The 20472-nt window shown below is 38.4% G+C and overlaps 1 protein-coding gene across 1 annotated transcript; it reads left to right on the plus strand.

The window, feature by feature from the left end:
* The first annotated feature begins 470 nt into the window (after nucleotides 1-470).
* Nucleotides 471-18451, plus strand: LOC146486247 (sodium-coupled monocarboxylate transporter 1-like). The gene is made up of 15 exons (XM_085099660.1): nucleotides 471-1028; nucleotides 1220-1285; nucleotides 3920-3971; nucleotides 5150-5217; nucleotides 5591-5745; nucleotides 7098-7238; nucleotides 8830-8959; nucleotides 9520-9608; nucleotides 10406-10515; nucleotides 12002-12072; nucleotides 13789-13875; nucleotides 15228-15451; nucleotides 16185-16285; nucleotides 17448-17590; nucleotides 17724-18451. Exons 1-15 carry the CDS (start codon nucleotides 690-692, stop codon nucleotides 17766-17768), a joined length of 1821 nt encoding a protein of 606 aa, XP_084955786.1. The 5' UTR covers nucleotides 471-689; the 3' UTR covers nucleotides 17769-18451.
* The last annotated feature ends 2021 nt before the right edge of the window (nucleotides 18452-20472 follow it).

Genomic DNA, 20472 nt, shown 5'->3' on the forward strand with positions numbered 1-20472 from the left:
TAAAACAATGCAAGTCGTTTACGGGGCAGCCAATCGAAAATTTTATTTTTTTTTTCGTATTCTCCAGAGTCTCTCCTGGCGACCAACCACTGGCCAAAGAGCCTGACGACTCTGGGTACGAGATTGCGGCTTGTGTTTCGTTTACCATGTACTATGAGAGTTGACAACGGTTAAAAAAAAAAAATCTCACAAGGTGTTCTGTTACCAGAAATAGTTCATGACCTGCAGGATTTTGTTCATGATCTCCGGGAGATGATAGAAAGACGCACGGAATACCTGACCTTTCGTCTGGGCGGTGGGCACGAAGTACTTATCGCTGTTTTGGGGAGGGGTGAGTTGCGAAGACTTTCCGCATCTTACTTCAGGCCTGGCTTCTCTTTGTCCCTTTCTCAACCAAATTTAATTAAATTCATATTTTTTACCAGAAGACAAAGAATACCATATTTTACTGAAAATGTATTTCCTTAACCGGTTTATAATCCTACCCTTTCGACCCTGAAGGACTGATTCATAGCAAGTACCACCCCCCTCCACCCCCTCCTTCAGTACTTTTATGGCATTTTCTTGGCTGTCTGCGGCGCAATGTCTTAGGGGCGCAAACAAATTATAGCGTCTTTTGTTGTGTCTTTGGCCAGCTATTGCAGCTACAACAGCTACGCAGTGAAGAAGACGGTGGAAGAGGCGAGGAAATGGCCGACGATCGCTTCAGTGTGGTTGACTATGTGGTTTTCTCCATAATGCTGTTGATCTCAGCTCTGATCGGAATATGGCACGCTTTTATGGGAGGAAAACAGAAGACCACCGCCGAATATCTTTTAGCGAACCGAACGATGAGTTACTTTCCAGTCTCCATCTCAATACTAGTGTCCTTCCTCTCGGCGATAACATTGCTCGGTCTCCCAGCAGAGATATACACTTACGGAACACAGTTTTACCTGAGTGTTATAGCATATGTTATCCTCTGTGCCATAGTGAGCACCGTGTTCATTCCAATGTACAGACGAATGAATATCATTTGTGTAAATGAGGTAAGAACCCCAGCATGCAGTTAACCTCTCCGAATTCCCTTTTCCGCCTAATGCCACCGAGGACAGTATACTTATGTGTCCTGGGGCAGAAATCCTTTTACAGACTTGCATTCTCAATCTTTTGTCGGTCCACCCGTTCCTTCGTTCCGGTTCGTTTGTTCGTTCATTCGTTAATTATTATTTTTTTTCAGTACCTTGAAAGACGTTATTCTGTTGGTATGAGGATGGTGGGCTGCTTTTTCTTCGTACTTACAGTGGTGAGTATTCATTTTAAAAACTTCTGGCTATGTTCATTTTATTTCACGTTCTCTACGCGTTCAGGGTTTCAACCGGCGGAGATAACGAGGCCGTCACGTTCAATTGACCTCAATAGGTGCTCTATGGGCGCTAGCAGGCGGACTAAAACTCTCGGCAATAACCGTATTATTACCGCGGGTTTTAGTCCGTTTAGATTCATAAAATCGAACAAGCCATAAAAAAAGAAAAATACATCAATGCATATATATCCATAGTTTATCTAACTAAAACTCACTCTTTTCAGAGAAAACTAATATCGTACCCTGGTTAGTCATATATTTGTCCGTGGAAAAAAAAAATTAAAATTAACCGATCACGTTCTCCATATCTGATTGGTCAATAAAAATGGTCCGATACAAGTCGTGTCAAAGTTACCCATATGCAGTTCGTGAGTCGGCACGAGAGACCACATTGAGCGGTCAACGCTCAAATACAAAGCTAATGTCGATGGATAATATTCAAAAACAAGATGGAAATGCTTTAGGTGTCGAACTCCTCGACTACAACTGAAAACAAGTGTGAAAAGCTATTATCCACTACAGTCAACTCTCTCGTAAACGACCACCCTTGGTGCACGACAAAGTGGTCGCTTACGGGAGGTGGTCGCTTACAGGAAAGATCCTGCCTCGTTCCCAGACGTCTCTCTCTCTCTCTCTCTCTCTCTCTCTCTCTCTCTCTCTCTCTCTCTCTCTCTCTCTCTCTCTGTGCACGCAAAGGACGGCGGGAAGGAGAAAGTGACCACACCCAACTGCCTTGGGTCAATGTTGATTTGTATTCTGATCCAAATGAAATGTGGCGTGTATGGAAAGAAATGTTTCTTGGCTGCATAGACAAACACGCACCACTCAAATCGAAAAGAATTCGAATAAAAAAAGATCTCCATGGATTCTGAGTAAAATCCGAAAACGAGATTTCCTTTAAAAAAAAGAAGGCAATTTCCTCCAATAACCCAGCTATATGGGATCAATTTAGGCGTGCAAGAAACCAGGCAAATAACGCAATTAAACTCGCAAACTAACTCTTTGCTTCTGACAACCTTTCAGCCAATAAAGATAATTTGCCCAAAACATGGAATGTTATCAACGAGCTAACTTCACGTAACAGTAGTAAGTCGACGAATATTTTGGAGCTCAAATTCGATAATAAAATAGTAAGTAACCCTACGGACATTGCGGAAATTATCAACGATCATTTTACAAACGTTGCGCAAGTATTAGCACAACAAATTCCTGTTGTCGATGTTAATCCTGAGTCTTATTAAGAGCCCACTAATCATTCGTTTTCTCTACAAATTCCTACTGTTGACATTGTTTCTAACATTTTGTCGAAAATTGATAAAAAGAAAGCCGCCGGTCTTGATATGATTCCGAGTAAATTGTTGAAAATGGCTGCTAGTATCGTCGCACCCTCTCTCATCTCAATATCCTCAAAGTTTATTCTTACGGGGATATATCCAAACGATTGGAAAACGGCCGAAGTGACTCCACTTTTTAACAAGGGCATTAAATCGGATCCTAACAACTATAGGCCAACATCTGTAATCCCTATAATTTCGAACGTTTTTGAAAGAATTGTTTACAATCAACTTTTCCATTATCTAGATGATAATAATTTGCTACTAGGTTGCCAACCAGGCTTCCGTTCTCTACAAAGTACGCTCACAGCTTTGCTTGAGGCAACAAATGCTTGGTCAGTAAACATTGACAATGTCTTTATTGACCTTACTAAGGCATTCGACACCATTGATCATGAGACCATCTTGCGTAAGATGCCATACTTGGGTGTCGATCAGGCAGCTATAAAATGGTTCTCGTCGTACTTAAGTGGCCAAACCCAGAGAGTGTAATGTCAGTAGCAAACTATCATTTGCTTATAGACCCTTGTACCCTCAGTTGTGGCGTGCCACAGGGTAGCGCATATAGCATATTGGGTCCTTTGTTAATTTTAATTTACATCAATGATCTTCCCAACTCCCTGCGGGACCGCTACCCGGAGAGGAAAAAATTGATATACCACTGTGTTGTCCTCACGAGGCAGTTGGTGCTTTGATGTTTTTCAAAATCAAAACGCTCTCTGCTGCTCGAAAACAAAAAGAAATAGTAAGGCGAACAACATCACTGTGCCTTTTATGTTTCTGTTCGAGCTTGGCAAAGAAGAAAATATTTACTGAGTTTCATGTGGGTGAGCTAACCGGCAGAATGTTACCCCTGAACGTAAGGCGTCTTCAGAAATATTTAGCTTAATCAATGTGGCTCAATCAATCTTACTTTCTGAAGGAAATTAAAGGCAGTGGTGTGACAGTTTTGTCGTGACTGGAAAGTTGTTGTCAGAAATTGTGGCTTGATCAAAAACACCTCGCTCCTCCCTTACTGGGGCTCAATTTGACTCTGGTTACCAGTTTTGCTCAATGTGGTCTCTCGTGCCACTCACAAACTGTATATCAGCAACTTTGACACGATTGTATCGGACCATTTTCATTGACCAATCAGATTGAAGAACTTGATTAGGGCTTCAAACTGACACAGGGTATACAACTTCCAGATATGCCACGTATTCATGATGTTTCTTGATGTCTTTTGTTCAATGTACAATAGACTTTATACCTGTTTGTGGCCCTATTTGCTCCATCACTGGCGTTGGAAGCTGGTAAGTAATCACTCATTTTAGCTCTATGCAACGCTATCAATCTTTTTAATTCTTGTTCCAGTCTGCATAATGTAAAGCACTAGCGCGCTTGGCGGAGAAGCAGAGATAACGGCTATCTTCAGCCAATCTTCTTTATTGCTTTGGTAGCTTGCCCTTCTCTCTGACAGACACTGAAACTATGCTATAAAGTAAGGCTTGTAGCCTTACTGACCCTACTTTATACTATTCTGTAAGAATGCTTGTAACTCTACTTGAAGCAGGGCCATATGGTTCCGATAGACGATAAGAAATACGGTTTTCGATAAGAAATACGGTTTCTTTCCAACAGCACAACTGGGGTTACTGGAAATAGACTAAACGGTGAGGAAGGTAAGGGTAACCCTAGAGCTGTGTTGGCCCAGCAAGATGTTTAAAAGCACAATTTCACAGGTAGGGTTACCCTATCACTCACGTCAAGTATACTACAAAACGAGAAGCCAGCGAAAGCCCGTGAAAATTGACGGAACAAAAAATGGCGGACAAGAAGAAATGTTTGTCGGCAACCTTGATTCTCTCGTCTGTGCTTCCCGTTATTACTTGTTATTTCAATTCTGTGAGTGAAGGAAGGTGAAAATGGCCGCTGTATTGAAAGCGGGTAGTACTCTTTCCGCCATTTTGACCGTTCTTTTCAACTTTTCAAAGGGTCTGGAAACAAGCAAAATGTTGTCCCGGGTAGGCGCGTTATCCCTGGTAGAGTGTTTACAAGGTAGATAGGGTTACCCTGGCGCCAGTGTAACCCTATCTACCTTATAAACAGGTCGTTTGAAAAAAGGAAGAATTTTGCGAGTGCTAGGGTAACCCTAGTAAACAGGTGGTAAGTATCCTTCCTAACCTTGACCTTCAAGAAGGTCTTGGCCAAGAATGGCAAACCTTTCTACAGAACAACTGTCAATTATATATTTACCAAAAAAAAAAAAAAAAATGACATTTACCTTGAATCATGGGAACACTAGGTACTTCCAAGGTTATTGTAAATTAAGTTACAACTACAATAACCTTCACAACAGCAACAACAAATACCCCTGATGCGCATGCTTGGAAAAGAGATTCAATCCGTGCCGTTAGTTGTGTTTGATTTAAAAGAAGTAAATTAAAATTGGACGTGACAGTCTTGTCGAAGAGCTTTTGTTTGTCTTCAGTTGCAGGGATTCCGCTCACATTCACTATCCTGGCCACTGGTGCTGTTTGTACATTTTACACAGCGTTAGTAAGTGAGATGTAGAAAATACATAACTGATAATACTGTTGGATTTATTGCGATGCCACAGTACCACTGGCTTGAGATTTCTCCTCATTTCATAGCCCATGTCATATAAGGCTCATAGAAAGTCTTGCGTTGCGCGTATGACTTTTGTATAAACTGAATTCTGACAACTGAGATGACGTTATGCGAGTGTAAAGCTGCGTTATGACCGCAGTCAGTGACTGCGGCTCAACTGTATGGCATTGTAGCATGAAAACGGCTGCGTTACGTCTGTAGTAAAACTGAGTTATGAGTGCGGTTGGATTTCAGGATAATTGCTGTGCATTTGTAGAACTTGCGCATTCAAATAAATGAACGTTTTCATGTCTACATACAGGGTGGCCTTAAGGCAGTCATTTGGACAGATGTGTTCCAGTCAGTTATAATGCTGGCAGGCCTAATCACTGTGGCTGTTACTGGAAGTTTAGAAGTAGGTGGTATAAAGAAAGTCTGGGAGATCAATCAAAGATACGGAAGAATCAACTTTTTTGAGTATGTACCAATTATACTTACGTTTAAATAATTTATGTTTAATATTAGCTCAGATTCAGAGAACAGCCCAGGCCTTTTATTCCATTGCTCATTTTTTTAGTTTGCTTGACAACGTTAAATGAGCGAAAAGTTTCACTTCAAGAGGAAAAATCCAACGTTTCGTCTCGCCGGATCAGAGTAAAACGATTTCACTTCAAGATTCAAACTATTTATGATGCGCCGCCTATTAAGGAGTCGATTTGTTTATCCCGCCGCTAGTCGTCTAGTTCTTTCTCCTGCTGTTGGTCACTATAATGAATACATCAATTGTACAGTATTTCGTTGTCTTAAAAGTATTTGCGGCAGCACAGCTTTCACACACTTGAAAGTATCATTCGCATTGGTTTTTCTGTGTTACTGCGTACGGACGGTCAGACGGAAAGTGTTGTCATAACCAAAACCAAAATTTCTCGCTTTAATGGGTTACCAAATTTTCTTACCCATAGGACTCCGAGCGCGCGCCTTCGGGGCGCGGAATCCTACAAAAAAAGGGAGTACTAGCTGCCCGAAATAACCACAACTTGAGACACAGGGCAGTCAGACAATAATAATAATAATAATAATAATAATAATAATAATAATAATAATAATAATAATAATAATAATAATAATAATAATAATAGTAATAATAATAATAATAATAATGATAATAATTTTTTTAATAATAATAATAATCTTTATTAAAAATGACCAACTCTTTTAAAACACAACCCTATGCACTCCTAAAAATTATGTACATTTTCAGCAAATATTAAATTCTCGTATTCAAATTCTTGTGGTATAAGGACATGTTCAACGTGAAGCTTTAAAATATTTATAAAAAGAAAAAATATATATATTCAATCTGCGTTGAAAAACAAAGGAAATATTTGCTTCTGAAAGATATCATACACTAAAATGTGAAAATTCCAAAACCCCTATAATCCTAAATCCTACTTAAATTCTGGCTTGCGCACTTTCCGATGTAATGTCAATGTCAGACATTGGCTACTCTCCTCTTTCTCCTGGTTCCTCTGAGACACAGCAATAATAATAATAATAATAATAATAATAATAATAATAATAATAATAATAATAATAATAATAATAACAATAATGATAGCGTCAGCAGGCGGACGCATACATGCACAGAGGAAGACTAAGCTTACATACCTCCATTATACATTTAGCAACACGAAGCTGGAAAATATTTTGCTACTATCACACAAATTTCTGCTATTACTAGTAATTGTCAACAAAGTTATCGTAGCCAATGTGGTATGAATTGATTTGTTGACAGTGAACTGTTTGTTGTTGTTTGTTTTCTCTTTTAGTTTCAATCCAGACCCCAGAGTTCGCAACACCTTCTGGTCGATAACAATCGGTTCAACAATGACCCTACTCCCCGCCTGGGCTATTTCGCAATACTTTGTCCAGCGGTATCTTGCCATAAAGACGATCAAGAATGCGAAAAAGTGAGTACATCTGACTGAACAGCTCGATTTCAACAAAGTCAAACACAATTCTACTACAGTGGGATCTCGATTATTCGAACATTTGATTTTTCGAAACTTCGTATTCCTCCAAACAAAAGTTCTTTCCCTTGGATTTGCTTCAATCACAGTTTTACCTCCCGATGTTTAGAACTCCTTATTTTTCGAATCAAATTCAGTTTCCCTAGGGAGTGTGAAAAATCGGTATTCCACTGTATTTAAAACTATGAACCTGGAATAAAAATTCACCAAAGCACTACAAACAGAACAGTCGAATCAGTTGTTCATTGGCTTTGATGTAATTTCAAACTGTTTATTCCCTTCCCTCAGCTTTGCATGTAAATAGTTTTCCATGTTTGGTCCATATCAAACATTTTCAGCTAACATTTTGCCTTACGGACAAATGGTTGATCGTTTAGCCACTTCTGCTAAGAAGCTTCCGCGAACGAGGAAAAGTAACCAATCAGAAACGAAATTTTTCTAACTTCGTTGTAGTTTGTAAAAACAAACATGGTGGCAAGGAACCGTTAAAGAAGAGCGCAAGAATTATTTAAGAAAATTTGGTGTCATGATAAAGTGGAGAAGTCAGTTCAGCTTCATGAACAAAAGATCTCTCTTTGTAACTTTATATTTGGAATTAATCCTTGAAATTCGTGTTTTTAATTTACGTTGGTTTTCATCGATTTGCTTGGTGTTCACGAAATGTTTTGTGTGACAAAACACGTTGTTAGATGAAAATATTGGTTGGTTTACTTGGGGCTTTAGTCTCTAATGCACTTCGAGCGGATTTCAAATTGCATAATAGAAATAAGTATCTCCTGATTGATTGATTGATTGATTGATTGATTGATTGATTGATTGAAAACAAACATATGACCTCAGGCTCGGATTCAGACCGGTTTTCACCATTTTACGGAAAACGGTAATATATTTTTTTGTACATAAATATATATTCTTAGAATGAAAGAAAATTCTCAGGTTTAAGTATGAAAAATGCCTGTCTGAGTGACTTAAAAATTCAGGAAACGGCATCTTCAGGAATTAAAATTTAAAAATTTTGGGGGGAGCATGCCCCCAGGATTCACCTATAGAATATATGCCTTCAGTGCTCTCATAATCGAAAAATGGTCACATTTTGTTTCCAGCACACGGAAAAAAGTTGGCGACTGGTACATTTACCCATAATTCTTAGCGTACGAAAACAGAGGGAAAAAATAAATATAAAAAAATAAAATAACAGACTTCAAAAACTTCAAACCTAGCATACACAATGTTGTTAGTGCAGGGATGGATTTCGCCAAGAAATGCCATTCTTTGTGCCTATTGGCTGTGTTAGGTTCGCAAGGTATTGTAGTAAAATTTACAGTCACCGCCATTTTTTTTCCGTACGGTAGATTTACTCAGTTATTTAAAGATTCTCTTACAATAATCATTCACTTAATTCAACTTTACCAAATAAGCCTTGGATTCAACAAGACATAAAAGACAGAACACAAACGCAAACCGAATACTGGATATGGATACACTTTAATGACAGCATTAAACATTATCGTTTACTTGTGTTCTGTTATAGAGCATTGTGGCTGAATATCCCGCTCCTTTTTCTCGTGTTAACACTCTGTGCTTTGGACGGAATGGTTATATTTGCAACTTACGCCGGGTGCGATTTGAAAGAACAACGTAAGATCACGAGAGGCGACCAGGTAAGAGAACATGGCATAATCTCTTGAGTTGATTAGCTTTCCAATGCTTTTGTTGCTGCCGCTGTTCCTGTTGTTTGCTTGTTTTGTTGTTGTTGTTTTGTTTTCTTCCCGTAATTGTTATTTTGTAGCTGATAATAGTGTTCCTGTATTGGTATGGATTACTCTTCGATCCAGAAACCCAAGATGGCTGCCATTTGGTTATCACGACCTTATTACCATGTAATATGGCGTCATCACTTCGCGTTTCGAAAGTGTCACTGTCATAGCTTTTATACTTGTAAAGTTATGGAAGAGGTGCACAAACCACTCCCCTCCCCCTCGAAGTCATTCACGGAGGAAATTTTTTTCCTCGAGGTATTTATTTGCTGTTGTTATCAGCTTGCACAATGGGAATATAAAGCACGCACGCGCAAGTAACTTTGATTACATGAATTTACCAGCTTTGTTATGACTACCGTTGATTTTATACTTTTATTATCATTATTTTTAATTTAATCTATTGAGTTTTGTACCCTGTCATGACCCTACACCGGGGTTATTTAAATAATCATTCTTCGCAGGTTCTTCCGTATTTCGTTATCAACAAACTTGGACATTTGAAAGGCTTGCCGGGATTGTTTACTGCTTGCCTCTACAGCGCTGCTCTCAGGTATTTGATTTTTTTTGTAAAATTTCCTTTGCTAGTTACTTGGTTTGCTTTTTTGTTTTTTATCCTGATGTCGGAGACCCATGGCTAGCTGGCTTGATGGCTGGCTGGATGGATTGATGGATGGATGGATGGACGGATGAATGGCAGTGAATCCGTCAACGATGAATGAATGGATGGCTTTGGATTCGTCCATCGGTCGATTTGATTTGATTTATTGATTTAGTAAGCGAGTGATTGATTGATTGATTGATTGATTGATTGATTGATTGATTGATTGAAAACAATCATATGACCTCAGGCTCGGATTCAGACCGGTTTCCACTATTTTACGAAAAACGGTAATATATATTTTTTTATACACAAATATATATTCTTAGAAAAGAAAATTCTCAGGTTTAAGTATGGAAAATTCCTGTCTGAGTGACTTGAAAATTCAGGAAACGGCATCTCGAGGAATTAAAATGTAAAAATTTTCGGGGAAGCATGCCCCCAGATTCACTTATAGACTGAATATGCGCCTTCAGTGCTCTCATAATCGGAAAATGGTCACATTTTTTCCAGCATCCGTTCATGGATCTAGCTCATCAAGTAATCCACCGAACTTTAAAAGTTGGCGACTGATACATTTAACCATAATTCTTAGCGTAAGAAAACAGAGTAAGTGAGTGAGTGAGTGAGTGAGTGAGTGAGTAAGTGATTGATTAATTGATTTATTGATTGATTTTCTGACTGACTTAATGACTGACTGATTGATTAATTGGGAGACTGATTAATTGATTGATCGATTGATCTGACAGCACAATATCATCAGCACTAAACGCCATGTCTCTAGTGGTACTAGAGGACATCGTTAAGAAAAAGTTCAGCGTCAACGATCAAGAAGCCACTAAGATCAGCAAAGTTATTGGTGAGTACCTGGGAGCCTTGAGACGTTCAGAAAAAGCTGGCTAAATCGAATTTAAAAAGACAAGCCAGAGAATGTTAATAGAAAGGGGATGTTTACTTCTCTAATAAATGTATACTAAAAATTGATCGACATGAGCGAGCAACGATATCTATTCAGGTGCACCTAATTATATAGAGCTTTTTCAAATAAAGATCTGACTTACATTTAAAAAATGACGATAACAGATACAGTTGGGAAATGCTTAACTAGAACTGCATACAAATTTATCCCCATGGTTTTTTCTTTAAGTATATTACTCATTTGTTTTGGTTTTGTCGTTAGCGGTGTGGTTAGGAGTGGTGAAACTAAAAATCTAATCTACCTGATCCAATGTAATTGCTGTAATTTACAATACATAGGAGGGCCTAAACGACGCTTAAAAGACCGCTTTAATGAACACCGCCGCACCATAGATAACCCTAACACTAAATGTAAACCCACTACAGCCGCAGAACACTTCCTCACCGCTCCTAACCACACCGCTAACGACATGCAATTAATCCCCATATAAAAAGTCTACTCTAACCGAGACTCAATCCGTAAGGCCAGGGAAGCCTTTTTAATCTCAAGAGGCAGAACACTTCTTCCACATAGCCTCAACATTCGCAAAAAAATTTACTAGCTTCCTTTTATTATTATATTTTTATTTTTTGTTCTTATTATTATTGTTATTTCATTTGCTTCATATTTTATACTGTCAATCACTTTAGTTTTACGTAGTTCCGCTATTGCGCAAATATTTGTTATATAAGCGTATGTCCCAATGCAAATTCTCATTGTACCTGAAGAAGGCTGGTTTGGCCACTCGAAATATAGTAACCTTTAAAACGTAATTCTACGTTGTATCGGTCTCTGCTTCTTTTATCATTTATATTTCTTAAGCCGATCAGATCAGCTATTGATCCAACGTATACCAGCAGGATTATCGTCCACGGATGTTGCTTAGACTTTACTCATAAATTAGAGTTTCACGGCATATATTAAACACGTGACCGGCCGATGCCAGGGTTTTTTCCCGCCCGCCCCCCACGAGAAGGGAAAAGCCCTTGGAACGAGGCTGGTTTAAATGTATTTTTCTTATTAAGTTCGTCAAGACTAAACAAATAACAATACAAAAATCAACCTAGAATGAAACATTCAAAGGTAAAAAGTAAGAATTTGAGTTCTGATTGGCTCGTTATATGATTTACGGTTTGATTTACGGTTGTCAATTTAAAACTGCTCTAAAGTAGGAGAAAACCGATGACATTCCTACACCGATACCATAGTTTATGAATTTCTCTCTTTATGAAACAACGGCGTTGTATGTCAGTTTTAAACAACTAAAACATGAATATGTTTCGCAAAACTTGTTGCTCATCTGCTCATCTGATTTTAGACATGTAGCTTTGGAAAAGGACATTCAGTAAAGTAGTGATCTGAACACAAAATTTGTTTTTTTGACCAGCTGTGGTGTTTGGCGGCATAATCATCGGCGGTGCATTTGCTGTAAAATACGCTGGATCAACAGTATTACAGGTAACAATCCTCCACGTAATACACATTTTATAATTTAAGTTCTGTGATATCAAATAATTGCTTTTGCTTCCTTGTTTGTTTGTTAGCTGCTGGGCTTATTCTTTTCGAAGTACTTTGATAGTCTTGCTCCGGTTTAAAACTAACAACTAGGTACTCAAAGAGTATTACAAGCATTTTTTCTTCTTTGTTTGTTTTTGTTGTTGGTGTTGTTGTTTTTGAAATCATTTTTTTGCGCGGTCGCGTTCTTTTTTTTTTTTTTTCCTACATCGTAGTAACAAATCAACTGCAATGAATAAATTTATTAAACCTGGATTAAACCCTGTTCTCTCCTAGAAGAGATATTTTTTTCATTGTCTTCAACAAAAACAGCCCAATCAGAATCTATTATCTGCGCGTATGTCAGGGGGCCGGAGAACAGGTCATCCTACAAGTGTGACGTCACATAGCCCTGATCTGTGGCCAAGAAAGAAAGGCTTCTTTCAAATTGGTGGCCATATTGCCTTCACGTTTAAGACTCTCAAATGCCGTTTTCACAAAGAAAAAAAACCTTTTTGAAGCGGTAAAGCGAAAGAATAACTTTTAAGAAGTACTCAGCAGTTTAAGCGGTGGAAATTGGAAAGTTCACGGCGTAGAAATTACGCTTTGGTGGACAGATTGTTGTGTGCCAATGCGAACAGGAAAGGTCATAAGGGTAAAATCATCACCGGCGCTGCAGACTTTGTCGAGCTCATGCCTAAGCGCTACATGAAATGCGCCTCACAAAAAAATTGAAGGTTTGATTGTCAATTTTTGCTAAAAGTTTTTATTTAGGAAAGCATTTTGCCTGTTTGTCTTTCTTTTTTTTTTTTCGATGAAACGAGGACACTTTGTAATCTTACACTTTCTGGCATTACATAACCAAATAGCGCTGACGATAAGGTTTGTAATAGATGCTCGTACGCTTTTCAGTGTTCCGCTGTTTATATTTATAAATCAAATACAAGGGAAAACATTTGTTAAGAAGAATACCTCGTGCTTCACACGGACGCTGTAATCCTAACGTTATCACCTTAGATTTGAAGACAGGAACCATTTGTAATACTATACTGATTGTTTACATTTGAATTTCCATTTGTATGTTTAAACAGATTCTGTCACATCTCACGTTAGCGCCAATAGGCGTCTTGCTTATTAAGAAAAACACGGAGCAGTACAGTAGAAACAATACCATACAGTAAACTCTATCTTACAGAAATAAAGACATACTTCCTACAAGCCTCCTTACAAAAGGAAAGAAAGAAAGAACTACAATGTTTACGCACAATTTAAGTAAAGGAAATACACAAAGAGTTTTGGAAAAAAATCCGAAATTTCTACGAGGAAACAATCTTCTGTTCGTTTTAATTTGTTGAGAAAAAAAAGGAGAGAACACGATTTTGTCTTAATCGAGAGTTAAAAAAACAACAACAACAACAACAACAGCAACATCAAAAAAACATTCCTGCTTTGTAACTGTTTTCGTGGATTCATCACCATTACGAACTCAAACACCTGAAAAACTAGTCAACTGCAACACCGTGTAGCAACCATTTTATACACTCAAATGACTTTGTTCGAGTTTAAGCATGCGCAAACACTTTCCAGATCTAGGTAAAACACCTTGATATCAATATAAGAGCACGCGGGGTAGCTAAACACAATTTGTAAGAAATTGTTCTAAACTTTCACTGTTTTTAGCTTGCCTATAGCATAGTAGGGCTGACTGGTGGAGCCAAGCTGGCTATGTTTATAGCGGGATTTTTCTTTCCAAGAGCAAACACAAAGGTGAAGAAACTTTGTTCATGGTGATTGTAATTTTTCATTACCTTAATAATTGCATTTTGTTATTTTTAGCATGTTTGTTAATTGATTCTGAAAATTTCTTAGGGACGACCAATAAGCTATAATTTGTATTTCTATTTACAACGTTATTTGTACGCTAACGTTTGACTAATGGTGGGCCGATACCATGTTTATCAAATCTGGAACTATCCGACGATCCGATACGAGTACGATATTTATCGATTTTTCGCATTTTTCGATATCAATATCGATACCGATATTACGACGTCATCATCGGGGAATTTTCTGTGACGTTATCACCTACACTCCAAAAGGCTCTCACTGATCCTCGTGCCAAATATTAACGACATCGCCAAGGTAGTGTCCAGGCTCATAAGTTCCAGACGTGGCTAATCGATGATCAATGACATCAATGATTAAGAGTCCTAAAGTGATGACGTCACAAAAACTAAATTTTTGAAATTATGAGATTTGTTAGTATGATCGCAAAGAGCATGATGAAAAATGCCTACTTGCCAAAAATCAGCGTCAGTCATCGGGGCATAACAGAGCTAATATCTCGATTTGGTATGGTTTGTGTAGCCACGACTTATATCGACGACTAATCAATGTCATCAATGACTAATCAATACAATCATGACTAATCGATGACTGGAAATTTCGTGGCCTATCGATTATTCATCGGTTACTTATTGATCATCGGTAATAATCAATGACTAATAAACTGATTACCCATTTATCACACATTGATTATTCATTGACTTCATTGATGCCATTGATGTCATCGATTAGTTACGTCTTAGCCTGCGAGCAAGCTCTCTCGCAGGCTAATTACGTCTGGAAGTTGCATGGCTTTGATACTTCTTCGAGCATAATGCAACAGCATATATATACTCAACCTAAAAAAATGTTGGTTTCGGCACAAAAGCACCTTGAATACGCAAATGAGCAGTATCGAAAGCTATGGATCGAAACAGCCGATATTTCTCGCACATTAAACATCTGGATTTCGGTCCATCCGGAGTCATTACCACATGCATTTAGCAGACAACTGACTTTATTTTGGTTGACCATTCTACTTCTTCCTGCTTCACCGTGCTGACGAGGGCCAACCAGCTTGACACAGCTGTCCACAGTTGCATTTTGATTCTCCGTTTGGTCTCTATATATCATGTCGCTGTCGTGTTGAGTTTCCTACAGTCAGATCAGCCTTGCAGTTATTTCAGTTCAGTTGGACAAAAGATTGCGTCAATAAACGTTGTTGTCTTTGTTGTTGTGTCATTTTGTCAAAAAATACAAATATTTATGACATTTTTGTCAATTATTTCACGCAGGGAATGTACGTTGGAGTCGTTGTTGGTTTTGCTTTGGCCCTCTGGGTGTTTACGGGTTCCTTGTTTTATCCTCCCAACAAGTACCCAGGCATCCGCTCTGTCAAGGAGTGCCCTTTCTATCAAGAAGCCTTAGCAGCCAACTCTTCCTTTACCAACGATACAGCGAAGATCTTGGCTAAATATGACGACGGATTTGTCAGAAACCGTTACAAACCAAACACAAGGTAGAACATTCTGGAAGACTGATTGCTTTGCAAATAGCGCGGTAACTTAACCTACCTCGCTTTCGCAGTATTTAGCAGCAGATGACTCAAAGACATATACATCTAAAACACATCACTAAAAGTTCAATCAGTTACGATGTTGTTATTCGCATATTTCTTCTTTAAGCGGCGGCCATTTTGAATAATTTAAGCGCGGTCGACTATCACGAGGTATGGGAAACAGTTTCCTAAAACAAACCAGGCGAATTCGGAGCTCTTTATTCGTGGCACACTGTCAGAACCGCTGCGAATGCATAAAGCATCTTTTTGTCTTTTTGGAAGTAAACAATGCATGCCAGCGTGAATATGACCAATTCAAAAAGAGACTACTCCCTAGAGTACCGTCACGTGATCTATAATGGGGCAACAAAACAACGAAGCAAAATAAAGTGTATTTTTCTCGCTCTTCAAGCGTTGTGTTCCTTATGCACCGTGGTAAACTGTCTTCAGCCGAGTGATCTAATATAGCACTCGAGAAAATTCTTCAAAAAGCAAGAAGCAGTTGTAGAAAATTCCCTCTTATATGAAGATTGTTTTTGCGACCTGGCCCAGATTCCCAAACTTTTAAGAAAAATACATTATTTAAAGTTTATTCGATATTTAAACTAGCTCTGCTAAATTGGATGCCCCTGGATAAATATTGAATTAAATAAATAAATAAATAAATAAATAAATATTTGATTTTATTTTGCAGCACCCCATTAGCTGACCTGTACAGCTTATCATACCTTTGGATCGCCATGTTGTCGTTTCTTGCAACAATGGTTGTCGGACTGATAGCAAGTTTAGCTCTTGGTAATTATACAATATTTTACGTATACACCTACTGAAACGTTTTCCTCTCCCATTCAGTTTTGTTCAATTCGCTAAAGTATTCATCATCATCCAACTGTTTTTAATCACTGTTACTGGGTTAAATTGCTTAAGCTCCAGGGACTTGCAGTTGTTCAAAAACCGATCAACGTTTATCCCGGATTAAAAATTAACCGAGATTTTCATCTCGCTAATTATAAATGTTTTCAAGAGCTATTTTTGAGCTAATGGTAAAGAAAAGTCTAACTCAAAACTACAGGGTGAAAATCTGTTGGAAGAATCTTTATTGATTAATCAGTAAACTTGAATCAAAGCTGATGTTTACCCAAGACTAGCTTAATCGAGCTTTCAACAACTGGGCCCAGAAGGCCTGATTACACTGTTTAATTACATCCATTTTGAAATCACTGGTGATCCTTGGAATCTGATTGGTCCAAAATGGTGCAATTTATTCCCAAATTGCACCATTTTTTGCTCTAAATCGCATCCTTTGTTTAGCCCATCAAAATGGAAATGAAGTAACACAAATAGAATATTAATATTGACAATGATACTCTGTGATTTCAAAATGGATGTAATTAAGTGGTAATTGAACTTCGTGTCGTGCAATTTTGGTCTGAAATCATATTTGTGATTTCAAATCAAACTCGCGCTGCGCGCTCGTTTGATTTTAAAATCACGCGTATGATTTCAGACCAAATTGCACTCCACTCAGTTCAATTACCAATATTAAACATATCACAAGATCGACAGTCGTCAATCTGATGGTTATAATCAGCCATCAAACAGTACGCGTCAAACAAGCGCACTATATACAGTCGTGTAATGCCAGTTCCCTTTTCTTATCTCAAACAAAACAATCCGCTGTCTTTTGCTTGTCTTGTAATGAAGAAAAATTTCCTATTCCTTCTTTCCCTCAAATTCTGTTACCGCCTGTAAGTGTGGTTCAGTCAGGTGAAATAATTTTGTTCCCGGTTTCTGTAAATCACTCGTACAGTGATTTCGTTTCTCTCTCAGTACCGGTACTGTACTATACTGTTTAGGAAAAAAATAATTACAGTACCATCGCAGCTAGCATTCTGGTTGCAAGATTGCACCACCCGTTATTGCATTATTAACCGAAGCTTCTCTGTTTTCATCAAAGAAACTAAGGAAGACCGGCAAAAGCAATTGAACCCCAAATTACTGTTCCCACTGAAGGCCTGGTTACGTGGATTTTTGCCTGGTCACCAATTCCACTGGGAAGAAGAAAACTACTGTGATGAGACGGACATTGATGACGGGAGGGTAACGTTAATTTATTCATTCATAATTTTCATTTGAATAAATTATTTATAAATATAGCTTATTCAAAGAAAAATAATTCTTGAGATATCCAATGTTAACTGTTAAATTTATTTTCTTTAACTGTATTTTTCAGAATGTTTTGAACAAAGAGCCACAAGATGAAATTACAGCATTGTAAAACATATTAGCAAACTTATTCACAAATGTAGAGACACCAAAATATACCAATATAATTGTAGAGATGAATGTAGAGATGCCAGAGAGTTAAACTTGCCGATCATTGCTTCTCTGAATGGAAGTCTGTTCCTGCAGGGGTGCCCCAGGGGACGAAACTGGGCCCATGGCTGTTCTTGGTCATGATTAACGATCTCAATGTACCCGCTGCGAGTGGCTGCTTTAAGTATGTAGTTGACACTACTGTTTATAAGGTGGTTTAAAAGAACGGCAATGGTTTTGATGGGTTTTCAATTATAGGTTGATTGCATTGCCGCCATGTCGTTGGACAAAACAAAAGAAAGTTTGCTCACATAGTTTGCACGAAGATGGAAGTTAACTCCCAGGGGAGAAAATCTTATTATTCCTATCCACTAACATGGCCCGCTTGACGTCACATGCAATCCCCCTTTATCAATGTCATGCTGGTACTAGTATTATTGTTTGGAAATGAGATTTTGTAGTTTTCCATTGTAGATTATTGTTAGTACTTTTATTAGCATTTTATGTTAGCCCTTAGGAATTGAGGTTTACACAAACCATATATCTCTATCTATCGATATAAGAAGTTTTCTAGGGTAATGTATAGCTCATACCTGTATTAAGAGAATTTCTATTATTATCAATAAACAATGTTCAATGATTCAACATGAATCAGGTCATAATATGATGACAGAGGTGATGACACATTGTAATCACTGTTCGTCTTTACGTAATGTATGCAAAAAGTTGGAAGAGACCTGGGGGCCAATAAAACCTTTTTTTCCCAATGCCGGATTATCGTGGGGGACTGGGTATGAGTCTGTGTATTATGGCATATGGGACACAACACCCACATAGCAAGAAAGAGCACAGGAACTTTACAACATCCTCAAGTTTGCTGTTAATCAAGCCAATATTAGACGAGATACAGCCATTCAAAAACTCCAAATTTTACTATGAAATACATACGGACGCCGGACAAATTTTGAATGGCTGTATCTCGTTCAATATTGGCCCAAATCCCACCAAACTTGAGGATTTTGTAAAACTCGGTGTGCTCATTCTGGCTGTGGGAGTGTTATGTCCCATGTCCCATAATACACAGACTCGTACCCAGTCCCCCACGATATGAAATCCGGCAATGAAGCTAATTATCCAACCTCATTCCCAGGGTCTCTCCTCTTCCCGTCCCGCGGAGGACTGGAGGACTGGGCTATCTTTTGATTGTCATTATTTTTCTTTTAGAGAAAAATAGGGAAAGAATTGGCGCTTTTGAACAAGTTAGTGAACAAGTTACAAATTAGTGATAAAAAACCCAACTTACTGAAAAAGATAAAAGCCGATGAAATAAAATAGTCGTTTAATACGGACCAGAAAATAGTGTCCATAAAAACGTAGGTTCCACACTAAGAAATTAGGAAAGTTTATCTCCGACAAAATGTATGGATCAAGGCAACTGTTCAGCAGAGTAAGAAAGACTTGAATGAGCTGGAGTTTGGACAGGTTAGATTTTTGAAAATCGCAGGAGCATGCAGTTGCCCTTTTTGGGCTAGATTCACGTGATCTTGTTCCCAGGGTCTCTTCTTCTCTTGGGGGCTGGAAAAAGAGAGACCCTGGGAACGAGGTTGAGATTCACGCAGCTCTCCTAAGGCCCCGTTTATATGGCGAAACGTTGTCCCGGGTAGAAGGGTCACTTGCCTACCCGAGCTACCCTGGGCGAGCCAACTTTTCCTACATTTCTTTACAAAACCTGGCGAACCGTTTACATGAGAAACAAAAAGTTGGCTCGGCTGGAAGGGTGACCCGCCTAGCCGGGTAACCCTTTTTTGGTGGTAGAGTCACCCTCCTAGCCGGGCAAAGGGGTCAACTTTAGGGTGACCCTCTTTCCCGGGACAACTTTTCTCCATATAAACGGAGCCTAACCAAAGTATTGTTCGCCAACGTTAGCATAACGTAAGCGAATAAAATCGTCTGTTCAAAACACAGTTTTACAGTACTAAAATCGGTTGAAATTGCACCACATAGCAGGTCATCCATGAAAGCACGCAACACCGTTACACAAGGGGTCGTTCTCAGACCACGACTGAAATCAACCGAACAGCGCGGCCTTAAATTCAATTCAAATCAGTTTTTTTTTCGATTCACAGACGTTTTTAGCATGTGCGCTTCCTTTCACAGATGAAACAAAAACAAAAATTCTTACAAGGAATCGATTTGCAAATCTCAGAGAGCAAAGAGCCAGCATAAACCGACGAATTAACTTTTAACTTCTAATTTTAATGCAGGCTAAAATTTATTTATCATTCACCCATTCTTGTTCTTTATGAACATTCCAAAAATCATATGTACATTTGTTTTGTGGCTACCTGAAGGATTAACTGTGGATAAATTTAATCTAACTATGGCTGTTTGACTATGACTATGGCCATGAAAATAAAACTTCGTAAAGTTTATGCCAGCTCTGTGACGCTGTGATGACATTCTTTGTACTGAGGGAAGCCTCGAAGAATTAGCATAGAAACAAAAAAATTGAAAAGATCGAAAAGCAAAGCCAAAATATATTACCCGCTTAAACTGCACTGCATAATCCCTGCCTAATCGTGCCTTCCTCCTTTAAAAGGAATTGATTTAAGGTAGCTGGCACCGGTTTCCAACACTTTCCAGCATGTATACTTTGACGGACTAGT

Source organism: Pavona decussata, unplaced genomic scaffold (genome assembly GCF_977016875.1).
Source record: "Pavona decussata unplaced genomic scaffold, jaPavDecu1.1 SCAFFOLD_21, whole genome shotgun sequence".
NCBI classification, from domain to species: domain Eukaryota; kingdom Metazoa; phylum Cnidaria; class Anthozoa; order Scleractinia; family Agariciidae; genus Pavona; species Pavona decussata.